At 37.5% G+C, this 13908-nt stretch overlaps 2 protein-coding genes across 6 annotated transcripts in view; one reads left to right on the top strand and one right to left on the bottom strand.

Annotated features, from left to right (window-relative positions):
* LOC127510581 (NACHT, LRR and PYD domains-containing protein 3-like) overlaps window positions 1–9387 on the top strand; it is a 36228-nt gene extending 26841 nt beyond the window's left edge. Inside the window, exons 6-9 of the mRNA XM_051890245.1 lie at window positions 2415–2588; window positions 5427–5600; window positions 7942–7988; window positions 8079–9387. Of these exons, the coding sequence (XP_051746205.1) occupies window positions 2415–2588; window positions 5427–5600; window positions 7942–7988; window positions 8079–8665 (982 nt within the window). The 3' untranslated portion in view covers window positions 8666–9387. The remainder of the gene's footprint in view (window positions 1–2414; window positions 2589–5426; window positions 5601–7941; window positions 7989–8078) is intronic.
* The window catches only part of LOC127510664 (gastrula zinc finger protein XlCGF8.2DB-like), a 186206-nt gene that overhangs the window by 80961 nt on the left and 91337 nt on the right, over window positions 1–13908 (bottom strand). The window lies entirely within an intron of this gene.

The following is a 13908-nucleotide window of genomic DNA, read 5'->3' as shown; positions in this document are numbered from 1 at the left end:
GGGCACGCTGATTTTACAGCGGACCATTTAATATAAGCAGTAAACTTTTATGTTTGGATGACTGCATTTTAGTTTGAGGATGAATGGCTGAAATGTCAGCAAGGCTAGAACTGATGTTGTGTGTTCGGCACTGTGCGTGTGAGGTGCCTGCGCGATCAGTTCGATTTAATAAAATAAAGATATGAAGAAAACCAATACAGTGCATTAGTGTCACAAAAACGGGCATAGCCTATACTACTTGTCGCAGTTTTTTGGTTAATCTGTTAATTATTTACGTGAAATGTGTTTTGTGTACTCCTATTTATTTTATTTATTTTATATACTTAATTTCATTCTGTTTTTATCAGTTCACAGAAGCGCCACATGTGCATGGTGACGATGTGTGAAACCTCATGTTCTGTTTATGCTGCTATTTGCGCTTGTAAAGCTAAAGCCCAGGGGAAAAAAAACTTTGAACTTTGAAAATTTGTGGTACTTTTAATGGGTCACATACACCCATCTATTCCAATTTAATTTAAATTTGACATTCTAATCTTGTCGTTTAATTGTTAATAATCGATTAATGATTGATTAATGAGTGTCGGTTGTCAGTCAGGAAAATAATCTAAATGAATAAAATGCTCTCATTACAATTCTCCACCAGATTTACTATGCTATAAGTTGACGTTAACTCAAAAACTTGCATACACAAGTCGAAACCTCACCTGAGATTTGATCGTAGCTGCCGCTCATGTCCATATTGATGAATTCCAAGTTTTGCATGGAAACTACCGTACGCCCAATTTTCTGTCATACGTTTGTTCTGTAAATGAGGGCCACTATGTTCAATGAATAGATGTTTTTTGGTGAAAGTCAACACCTTCCTCCAGGCATACATTGCCCAGTTTGGGTTAGGAAGGTCGAAGAAATGCACTGGCCGACGGATGTTTCTGAAAGGGCAGACATACTCTCCTTTGTTCTCATCCTCCTAATTTGAATTAAAACAGCATCCTTTTATGGCTAAATTATGGTTAAATTTACAAATCATGATTAAATTTACATAAACATTACACTTTCTGTTTACTAGAATTACATTCATAAGTCTATTTCTACGTACCCCGTATGGTTTGAGTTTCAGTACTTGTTCCAAGTACAAGGTTAGTACAACCTCTATTCAAGAACTAGTCTCCTTAGGGTTATCTCAAGCAAATAATGCCCCTGTGAGGGTTAATTTTGTGATTGTCCCAGGGCTAATTTCACAAACTCATATGGTTTGGGGCCAATATGACCCCAAGGGAATTTTACTTAGTTAAAAAACACGGTTCCCTTCATCTCAGTTGCATACAATTTTCTGACATTTTCCACATCTATCTACACACAGAAAACCTGGGCTTAATTTATTTATAATAAAATTAATTTCTTATTCTGAAGTTAATTATTTTTGTCCATTAGGATTATTTAAATAAATATGTGATTACAATCAAGTATTGTCTTTTAGTGGCAACTTATGTGCCATTATTGCAAAAACAAGACACTTCAAAAGACCTCAAACAACAACAAAAAATTCTAACAAGAATACTTAATGTATTTTACTATATATATATATATATATATATATATATGAATAGTTAGCCACATCCAGAAAAATGAATGGATCTCTATTGGCCTCTGCTGGATGTATATGGTAATTACTCTTTTTTCCCCCCTAAAACTGTATTTCCTACAGATTTTTCTCTAACCAGCAAATGTCAGAATTCTGCATCTAACACCTAGCTCAATATCCAGAAACAACTATTTAATTTTTATCATCAAAGTGATTTTTCATAAAAATGTGATATTTAATTTGCATGTTAATGGTGTAGTTGAGGATTTTTGCAGTAAATAGGTTAAAAAAAGTACTTTAAATCCCCCAAAACACAGCATATATGTATAGATGAGAAGTAAATGAAAAGAAAAATGATATAAAATTGTTATTATTAAAATGTATATTTTTTTATACATTTCCTCTATAAATGTTTGGAGTCATACTGGCCCCCAAACACCATGAGTGTAAACAGGAAACAATGAGAATATGAGGGTTAAATTCATATCAAAACACTCTACAAATAATTCTTGTTCTGTTCAATAGTCAAAGAACATAGGCATAAAAAAGGCGCTACTCGCGTGTGAAACAGGCCTTACAGCCACACAGCCCTAGATGAATTTGACTGAAAATAAAATCAATTACATTTCTCAAGATCACACCACAGGATGCTTAACTTTAAAAACAGTCTTTTTAATGAATTTTAACAGTTATTTCAACTAATTTTCATTTTAACAGTAATATTAAAACAATCTTAAGACAGGTCATAACTGTAAATGCTAGAATGTGTCCAAGTCATTTAATGGTTGTTGTGACAGGAGTTAATTATTTCTTTCTTTATTGTTCTGTTTAGATTGGTCTTCTGTAATCTCACTGGTCAGTGCTGTGAAAGTTTGTCTTCAGCCCTACAATCTTCAAATTCCTGCTTGAGAGAGCTGGACCTGAGTAACAATGACCTGCAGAATTCAGGAGTAAAGCTACTTTCTGTGGGACTGAAGAGTTCACATTGTCAACTGAACGTACTGAGGTATTAAGAACACAAATAAAGATTTACTCTCTTTTACTTTCCTTCTGGTTTGAATTGGGAGATTTGTCTCAGTGAGGGGAAATTTAAATAGACTTTTCTATTGTCTCTCTTTTTTTCTTTTGAGTGCAATTAATATTTAATTTAGAAACAAATTTTAGGGTGTTTTCACACCTGTAAATCGATTGCATTGCTCCAAAACAGGGACTTAATTTGTTACAATGTTGCCTTTTCTTCTTGGTTCGGTTTGCTTTCACAAGGCATTTTTTCAAAGCGTACCAAAATGTGTTTATGCAAGTCACATGCGTGTACAACTGTCCCCTTATTGGTAAGAGTTTCCTCTGCACCATCCATCAAGATTATTGACAAGTTCGCTTCATGAGCTTATTTTTTTTTTTAACTGTCAAGACACACGCAAACACTATACGAATGTAGCCGTCGTTCCCACTGTTAAATTATATACTACATTTGTATTAATTCAAGAACGCTCTTTCTGTATCTCCCAGTGCTGTCTTGTAGGCTAACTGTGTCAAGACACAAACACTATACAAATGTTATAATGCAGCAGAGTGGGAATCAAGGCTTCGTCAGGACCGCATTCTTGCACGGAGAAGCGCGATTACACAACATTTTAAGATGAAAAGGTGCTTTTTGGTTTTTAACCCTTTAAGACCGGATGGAGCATCGGCGCTCCCATTTGCGTGTCTCTCTTTAAAAGTCAATAAAAATTGAATCCATATAGGTAGCACAAAAATTCTTTTTGCATACAAAACCAGAGACTTTAAACTTTCATATCAAGCCTCCAACATGCTTCTGTTGTGTTATTTTCACCCTCTAATGAGTCTGAGTAATATGCGTTTACAACAAAAACAGCACAGCCGCTAACGGAATACAAATATGTTTATTTCACGTGCTCATAACTTCATGAAAAATGCACAGATCATAGAAAATGGCACATCAATATTTAAAGCAAATTCTCACGATTAAAATGAATTTGCGGTGATCACAAGATATTACTCATGGAATGATTTAACATACTTGGCTAAAAACATGTCTCTCATCTTTCCGGGATGCAGTGTGTATCCAATGTTCCCGGACCCATCCATGTTCGTTTTCCAACGTGGAATAACACAAAATAGATATCATTTTAAAGCTTAGAATCTCATCTTTTTAATGCATCTAACCATTTTGAAAAACTCCTAAAGAGTGCTGAGAAGTGCCTCTAAACCGGAGTTTACCGCCCGTGGGTGCCACCTGGTTGCGGAAAAAATGAATAACAATTTATTAAACTATACTTAATGCTATCACTACGAAATCTGAACCAGATGCAGCTCACATGCAGGAGAGCATCACCAAAAAAGAATTTTTATCCGATCTTATTGCGTTCCTGAGTTATTCAATGTCAAATAAAAAAAATAAAAAATTATTTGTCTTTTATCAGCTGTTTCTCAGCATGAAAATGTCCAAATGTAATGTAATTTATATTTTCTTAAAATTTAAAAAGTGTTCTATCAAATGATACCTACCTTTTGACTCTCGTTGCTACAGTTTTGGAGTTATGAGTCTTTACTTTTGTGTGTGTCGCTTAGAAGAAAAAACTCTAAAAAAGCCTTCAGGTCTTAAAGGGTTAACTGCAGTAACTAATGTGCTCACTCACAGAATCGGACACTGACTCCGGACACATATAACACATTTCCCATTTTGAAATATGATATTGTTTGGTTTGTTGGTCCATTGGGTCAGATTGCTTTCACACCACAAGCGAACTGCCCCAGAGTTCATTTGCAATCAGGCTGAGACCACCTTGTTCTGGAGGTCTCGGAGCAAATGTTTTGGTGCGGATCCGAGCGCGATTGTCGTCTTCACATATGCCTAAACGAACCAAGCCAAGGGAGAAAACGCACCAGGTTCCGAAACAAACGCTCAGGTGTGAACGCACCCTTAATTTCATTAGTTTTATTGACCCATTTTCAAAGTTAGTATTCACTTGGTGAATACAGGGATGGCGTCACACCTATGTGTGTGAACGCTGTCTTCGAATTGCTTTGACACGGCATTAGGTGTATCACTCATGCTGGAGTAACAGTGTGGAGCAACATACTGTAAGTAACGATGTTCTGCCGTTCTGCGAACTTGTTGCTTTATGGTGAAATTCGCCATTTTGAATCAAAATGTCATTTATGTTAATCGGGGGGAGTGGGGTAGGCGGAGGTCTGGGTGAAATCGCAAGCACAATAAACCTCACAAGAATTGAAAATACATATAAGACATATATATAGCTTACATTTTACCGCAATGTTCTTGCCTACCTGTGTCAAAAAGTGAAGTAATTGGAATATTTCCATTCTGCAAAACAGCCACTCGCTTCTGCCGACTCATGAACTCACGCGCAACTACACTACAGCTAACGATTTTAAAGAGGCAGCGTTCACTTTTACCTTTAGACGACAAATTTAGATTTTAAATTCAATATTGATTTAAACAGAACTGTTGAGCTAATATACAGTATGTAACGCAAGTACATTGTAAGTAACTGTAATTAAATTATCTAAAAATGAACAGTAATCCCTTACTTTATTTTTTCAGTGGATAAGTAATTTAATTACAGTAACGCGTTACTTAGTAACGCATTACACCCAAGACTGGCCTATTCATTATATTTACTTTAACCTGTTAGCAATGTCTTTATTTTTTAATGTATGTTTAAAATAAATTTGTCTTGAGAAAAAATGTGTTTGAGAAAGTGGATCTCTGTCTACTGTGAACTGCACCGGTTTCTGTGTAAAAGTGATGTCTGATTGACAAACAAATGTCATGTGGACTGTTGGCATGTGTTTGTAGATTGTCTGGCTGCATGGTGACAGAGGAAGGCTGTCGTTATCTGTCTTCAGCTCTGAGTTCAAACCCCTCACACCTGAGAGAGCTGGATCTGAGCTACAATCACCCAGGAGAATCAGGAGTCAAGCTGCTCTCTGATACACTGAACCTTCCAAACTGCACACTGGACAAACTCAAGTATGTTGAATTTATTTACAGTATTTAAATATGAGAACCTTAAAGTGCTGTCAAATGATTCTTTTATTATTATTTTTTTTATTTGTTATAATTATGATTGATTGTACTGTTAAGATGTGCTTTTTAGTGCTGTCAAATCTATAAATTGCATCTAACATAAAAGTTTGTTTACATAATATATGTGTGTAAACACAGGCATATATAATATGTATATATATATAAATGTAATAATGTGTATACATATTATGTAAACAAACTAATCGATTTGACAGCACTAGTGCTTTTATAATGTTCTTGCTGTATTTGATGTCATTATGATATCATATTCTCAATTTGTTTTTTAACAAACATGAGAGAGAGCAGTACAGTTTTTGACCATCATTCCATATATTGCTGTTTTTATACTAAGAAAAGTGGTTCCTACTGGAAATTTTTAATTAAAGAGCAATCAAAAGGAATAAAATGACTTGGGTACGTTTGTCGCATCAATTTTGTTGCTTATGTATATGGATGGTACATTTTCTTGCTTTACCCAGAGTGCCATTATAGTAAATGTCTAAATCATGCACATGTTCCCTTTTGACTGTGGATTACGCAACATTTCGTCAATAGCTGATGCTATTGGGAAACTCCTTTCTCCAATCTATCCTAAAGCATAATTGAATCAGTCTACTATATTTAATGGGTGCTGGTAGAATGCATGTAGTGACGTCGCCGCTCAGAATTGGTCACTTGTCTGTTGCTTGGCTACCAGTTTCTCTGTAGCTGAGTAAACACAAATTAATAATAGAAATATCTGATCATCCTCCATAATACAGTCATTATTTACATCCCATACCATCTGTAAACTCTTGGTTAACAAAGCAAATGACTGGTGCATTGGTATTACATTACAAAAAGCTCTATTTTCAGCCTCACAGTGGAAAATGAATCCGTATCCACGCTCTTGCATGGACTCATGCAGTTTCTAATTCAATTGAGCTGGAGAATTCCCACCTCTCCTGTGGCTTATTTGTAAATGTGTTTTATCTTGGCCACTACATATAAATTTGTGGGAACGTCATGGCCATGAAAACAGTTATGTTGAGGTAACAACATCAGACCTTGACAAAGGCTTGTTGCTGAAACGCTGGATAATAAAGTATTTGCAAGTAAGTGTGCGGTCAGATCTCATTCATAAGACCATCCTTAAGTCATGGTGGAAACTGACATTGTCCTACAGAATAACATAGCTGATATCTTCACCCTGACAGGCCTGCTCAAGCTCATTTAGAAAAGCTATCCAGTGTTCAGTGTTGTATGATCCAAGAACTTGTCTACGGCCTACCACACCATCTTCACATATAGCTGGACACATTGAGATATTTCCCCCACATTGTCCAGGGACTCAGATGGTTGCCTTTTGTCCAATAATGTCATGGTAACAATATCCTTATGTCATGGCCATGTGATGTGAATTCATGGCCTCGAGATCCTGTGTGGAGGGAACAAGATTTTTCTTGTGCCCATAAGTTTAATGCGTAAACAAACCTGCATGACCATAGCAACCCGGGATTGTCATAAATGGATATTATTAGTTTTTTATTGGCTTTGGTACTTTGGTCTACATTTTCAAAACTCTCAGGTCATAGGCGATAGTGCCTTGGGTGCCGAGCCTTTTCTTCATAAATGCAATAAATATTTTGATTTATAGATTTTAATCTGCAATGACATAACTTAAAGGTTAAATTATGTACAGGCAAAATGTATTGAAGTCAAGTTGAAAATAATGTCCTATCGTCTTCGCTGATAGCCTAAATCTATCTAAATAATCCATCATGTTACTGCATTCATGATCAGATGTACCACTGTATCATTATATGCCATTATTTGCATATATAGATATTTCATTTGTAAAAGACACAATGGGAAATGTGCACATACACAGGCTTCCAGATAGATCAGAGAAAGGAGTTTCTTTCATCTCAGCAACCGGACATCACATGCATAACCAGAGACGCTCCCTCATGTTGATAAATTCTGTGTACAGGTTTAACCTACATTGTGTGGTCCAAATGTCCCCCTGAAGATAGTAAAATCTTGAAATCAGCTACACTGGACCAGCCAACAGTCTGCACATGGAAAACATATTAATAAATATGTAAAATGCAAAAAAAAAAAAAAAAAGAAAAAAAAAGTGGGGTTAGGTTCAGGTATGGGGATATATTTAGGGTTAGGGGACAGAAAATATACTTAGCCCAGTATAAAAGTTCAAGGGAATACCCCACAAAGATACAAAAACAAATATGTGTGTATACCGACTGTATCAAATATGCAAAATGTGCCACTGTGTTTTTTATAGTGTGGATCATGGAGGAGAGTTCAGGATTACCACAGGACCACACAAATGTATGTATATACACACACATATGCAAACACACACACCTTTAGTTATACTTGTTGTGTTATTAAGTAAATGTTCTCTCTTCTTGTGTTCAGATGCCTGTGATCTCACACTGGATCCAAACACAGCAAACAATAATCTCATTCTCTCTGAAGAATACAGAAAGGTGACATATGTGGAAGAGTATCAGTCATATCCTGATCATCCAGAGAGATTTGATAAGCGTCCCCATGTTCTGTGTAGAGAGAGTCTGTCTGGACGCTGTTACTGGGAGGCTGAATGGAGTGGATGTGCTGATATATCAGTGGCATATAAAGGAATCGGCAGGAAAGGGAAGTGTGAAGACACTGTGTATGGATTCAATAAAAACTCTTGGTGTCTAGTCTGTCGTGATGACACATTCGATGTCTGGCACAGTCATAAGTGCACTAACACACGTGTCCCTTCAAGCATCTATAAGAGAGCTGGAGTGTATTTGGACGTGTCAGCTGGCACTCTGTCCTTCTACAGTGTTTCTGACACACACACACTCACACACATACACACATACACATCCTCATTCACTGAGCCTGTCTATGCTGGATTTGGGTTCATGGTTCATCCTTACAACTCCTCAGTGTCTGTGTGTCAGATTGAAAAGCCTGTGAGCAACAACACAGATGCCACATGCCCACCTGAATGAAATAAATATTCTCACTTTATATCTTTAACATACAAATTCAAACACACTAATTTATATATGCAGGCTTGTTTATCTTTGCACAAAAGCTGATTTATCTTCCAAATAATGTTTCTTGGACAATTGAACAAGGAATCAGTAGTTATCAATGTCCATATATTTAGAAAAAACAGCATTACAGGGGTATATTTTGTGTAGAACTAGAAAGTGCACTTCTTTCACTTTGTATTTTCTGTGCTTCTGTATTTCCAACAGAGTTAATCAAGCTTTTTTTCCAATCAGTGTCAGAAATTTGAGCATTCCAAGAGAACTTCGCTCTATAGGAGAAATATTGTTTCCTTTGGAAAATTTGTCTGATACATTTACTGTTATAAAAGGAACAATTAATTAGACTGCATCAACTGTCAATATATATATATATATATATATATATATATATATATTAGTGGTGGGCATAGATTAATTTTTTTAATCTAGATTAATCTCACTGTAATCTTGGAATTAATCTAGATTAAAATGGCTCATTTGAAATCCGCTGAAGGCATTCAGAATATGTGTGCTACCCAACTAATGACTAAAAGTAAGTCTTTGAGAACGGGTTTCTCAAGCCAGGTGGTGCATTAGACCAGGGGCTCATCTCCTGTTTCCAAAATGCATCACAAACTGCTTGAGAAAGCTGTTCTACTATGATAATTGGTGATGAAAATAAATTATGTTCAATAAGATGTACTTGTGTTTACTAACTGTTTATTCAGTTAAACATGAATTTTGAACTGTAGGCCTACATAAGAGGTCGTGATGAACTGTTTACAGTCAGTAGCTTTGTGTCAATCAGTCCAAGCTCTATTTCTCCTTCTTCCACCAGTCACTCAGGCAGACCAGCTTGTTCACATTTTCTGGTGACAAACTAGATCTCCTCTTCTGCACAATATGGCCTGCTAAAGAAAAAAGTCTCTCGCATGGGACAGTTGTGGCAGGAGTCCCCAAGTATTTACGGGCAATGTGGGCCATCTTACCATAGACAGCAGTGTGCTCCGACCACCACTTCAGTGGACACTGATCTAGACTTGCACTGAGCTCTACCTTGTACATCTCCACAGTATTGTCTTTTGGTGTCTCCTCATCTGATTCTGAGTCTGATCCTATCAGTAGCAGGGCTGTTTTCTTCTTGGGTGGCTCAGGGTTCTCCTCCCCGAGTGGCTGCAGAGCAGGTTCTTCTCCCCTCACCAACTCACTTAGCTTTGCCCACACTGGCTCCCTCTCTGCTCTGGGCAAGCACTTGAGGTCCTTAAATCGTGGATCTAGAGCAGTCGCCACCTTTGAATAAAAAAATAATAATTATTGATTGATGAAAATTTCACTTTCCAAATCCAACCTCCATATTTCTTCATGACTCATTCATCTATTCATTGACCGATCTACTGGCTTAACAGTCTATAATGGTCAAACAATGCAGTTATCTTCTGGTCAGTCTGACATACCTTAAGCCATTCCAGGTTTATATTCCCCCTCCGCTGGTTGAGGTCCTTGGTGAAGGCAGCCTTGAATCACACAATATAGGCAGGATCATCATCTGAGATCTTCATCGCGTGCTGGAGGTGGCACAGGGCAGGTAGAACCACAGAGCAGGATACATACTTATCCCCAACAAGGAGCTCAGTGATGTACCTACACAGACAGAGACACACACAGACAGAGACAGCAATAAATAATTAATGACTGATTCATTTAACTCAGATTACACATTTTTAAAGTTCTTAATCACATTACATTTAAGGGCACGTGTTTCTTAAGTACAAAGTGACATTTAAAAGAACTTGTATGCCAATTCATGAACACGCTATCTTTGTAGACCATACCTGCATGGCTCCAGCAGTTTTTCTAGCTTTGCCAACTTCTCATATTCAGCATTTGTTGGTAGGGCCAGATTGTGCTTCTGCTGAGACAGCGTTGTTGGCAGTGCGTCTCTGTTGCGCCTCACGCGCTTGATCATCTCAAGGGTGGAATTCCACCGTGTTGGAACATCTTGCACGAGTGGCTCCTGAACTTGTCCAAGGAAGGCTTGCTGGACATTCAGCTCGTCTGAGTTGGCCGGACTGTGTTTGAAATGTCCGACCACTTTACGGCACTTGGCCAGTGCACCATCAAAACCACCTTCCCGAAGTGACGTTACAATAGCTCTCTGTACAACATGCGCAACACAGGGCAAATGCTCGAATGGCAGTATCCTCCCTGCTGCCACCATATTAGGAGCGCTGTCTGTTCCAATAGTGCTGATTTTGTCAGCTATCCCCCACTGATTAGCGACGTCGAGAAACTGCCTGGCACACGCTTCTGCAAAGTGACGCTCCTCTGTTTTCATCACACCTAACGGACAGACAAAGTAGATCAGAATAAGTTCACTACTAGTAGTAAACAACTAGCAATCATCAAGAAGCAAACATAATGTGGTGGTAATTCGTGGTGTCGTGGTAATTAATAGGCTAAGTAATTAAATTAAATTATGTAATTTAAAATTACATAACGTAGCCTACCTAAAGCGAAGGAGTGAAGTTCTCAGCTGGCATCGATAAGGTGTACAGTAACACCGAGGTAGTTATCGTTGTTGACAGATGTCCAATGGTCCCCAGTCAGTGCTACACACCTCGCCTCTACCATCTTCTCATCTTTTGTGGCTTTCTCTGCAGCGTGCTGGTCATGTATTCTCCTCATGATAGTTCGCCTCGCAGGTAGTTTGTAAGATGGGTCACCTGTGGCCGCCTGGAGAACAAGCTCGAGCCCATCATCTTCAACCACGCTGATGGGCCGGCAGCTGGTGGCAATCCACTGAGCGAGGAGATTAGTTAGCTTGGCTGATAGAGCTGTGCTGACGGGCTTGCCTCGGTTGCACTCAAACATAGTAGTTTGACGACGACTCTTCCCCTGCGCTACATCAGTGCTTGGCCCGGCATCTTCCGCATTAGCTAAGGGATGCTTTGCGTTTAGGTGGTATTTGAGACTGGAAGAACTCCTACAGTAAACTAATTCCGCATTGCACAAGGTGCAAACAACCTTAGTCTTGTCGAGGTTTCCATTGGGATGCTTCTTAAAAATAAATTTTCCCTGAAGCAAACCCGGGGGCTTCATAGCTGCATCCATGTTAGCATGTCACATTTGATGTGGTAATTTCATACACAAGGCATACACACAGGTTCGAAGACTCGTTCTCGCCCCCTACAGTGCAATTCGGCTAGGTATACATCCGCGCTAAAATATCAAGGTGAAAGTCATCATAGCTTGCGTAGTATAGACCCAGCTCCCAACCCAACTTTGAGAATAGATTAACGGCGATATTTTTTTTATCGCCCGATAAGAGTCTCACGTTAATGCAGCACGTAAACGCCGATAACGGCCCACCACTAATATATATATATATATATATTAGTGGTGGGCCGTATGGTGAGGAGATTATATATATATATATATATATATATATATATATAATCTCCTCACCATATTTTACATAGTTTTGGAATCAACTCCTACTCCAATTCCATAGTCGATTTTGAACTTATATAATTTAATATTCGATTCTTCTTGCAAAAAAATTGTGTGTGTCAGAGAGAGATCATGTGTAATTACTAACTACTTTTTTATTGGTTTTGGGCAGTAGCATCACTGCAAGTACTGAAGCAAGTACTGAACTGACAATTGAAACTGACATTGTTAATAAAGGTATAATTTTATCAAAGCACTTTAACGCAACAAGGGAAGCCTTTTGGAAAGTAGTGGGAAGTAGGAAATTTCTGATAGCACATAAAGGCAGCGTTACTTCAAGAGAGCAACCATATATATAATATATATACTTCAGATGCAAAAGCCTCTAAGTGCCATCTGAAATTTTCTTCTAAAATGAGCATTTTTATCAAGCTTGTATGTTTAGGTTCAGTAATTTCACTTTAATGGCAATTAATACGTCCTTTTCATTGGCAATAAAGTGAAATAACTGAACATAAACATACAAGCTTGATAAAAATGCTCATTTTAGAAGGAAATTTCAGATGGCACTTATAGGCTTTTGCATCTGAAGTCTTAATATAAATATATATATATATATATTTTTTTTTTTCTTTCATTTTTTCATTTATCATAGTTCAAATAATACAGTAGGTTGACATCTAAATAACAGTCTCCTCTAATGTCATGTCTGTTCGGTCGCGGGAGTTTACGTGGTCTGAGCGGGACAGTTCGCCAGTTTAGCCGGTTGAGGTGCACTCTAATACGGGGACGCTTGTCTCTCGTTCCCCTGGCCACGGCCTTGAGTCTGGAGCGTGCAATTTTCACACCCAAACCACTGCCTGCTGCTGTTTCTCTTTGCGTTTAAAGAGAAAAGTTAACAAACAACAGGGCCAGTGTTAGGAGTAGTGCATTACTAAGCAATCTAATTAATGTAATTGAATTATTTTTCATGAAAAAGTAAAATAAGTGATAGGAAATCACAATTTTGATTTCATTTCACACAAACTGTTGTGATTTCCATATGGAGCGTCTCTACATCTCAGTGTCGCTTTCAGTTAGAATTACAACTTGATTTTCTGTTATAAAGCAGCTCTCCACTGTGGAGCTATAGCTAATGATGAAATCTTTTTAGTGAATATTTAACATCAAAGTTTATTTTTGTAGTGTTGTTTTATTTTTAGCTTTTGATTTATAGTGATTTATATATATATATATATATGAATATGCACTTAATTAATATTACACTGTTTATCTGTGATTGACTTGACATGATATTTTGTAGTGAGTCTGAGTCGTCGAACCAGAGGACTGAATCCTTTAAAAGATGCAGAAATACATGTCAAAATGGGGAAGGACAAAGACATAATAACTGGGAGATACATTAATCCCATCAAAGGTAAGGTTATTTTTTTTTGGTTTCCCATAAACTATCTCTTAACTACTTAACTTCTATTATACAGGATACACAGTGGTCCACCGTAAATACAGTCTGTGACCTGTACAGAGTAGCATGTATGCCTTGGATAATCCAATAATGGAGTAAAATATGTTTCAAAAATAGACCAAAGTTTTAGATCTAACAACAATGAAGAAGGGGCCAAGGGGTGTACTCACACTAGAAGATCTGAACCGTGCTCGAGCATGTTTGTCCCCCAAAACCCTTTTTTTTTTTTTTTTCTGGCTGAAGCACATTTGTTTCAATCTATAAGAATAATCAGCCTACACAACCAGTCAAAAGTTTTTGATCA

Source organism: Ctenopharyngodon idella, chromosome 4 (assembly GCF_019924925.1).
Source record: "Ctenopharyngodon idella isolate HZGC_01 chromosome 4, HZGC01, whole genome shotgun sequence".
Classification (NCBI taxonomy): Eukaryota; Metazoa; Chordata; class Actinopteri; order Cypriniformes; family Xenocyprididae; genus Ctenopharyngodon; species Ctenopharyngodon idella.
The sequence above is the reverse complement of the archived record's forward strand: the minus strand, read 5'-3'. Positions and strand labels throughout refer to the sequence as shown.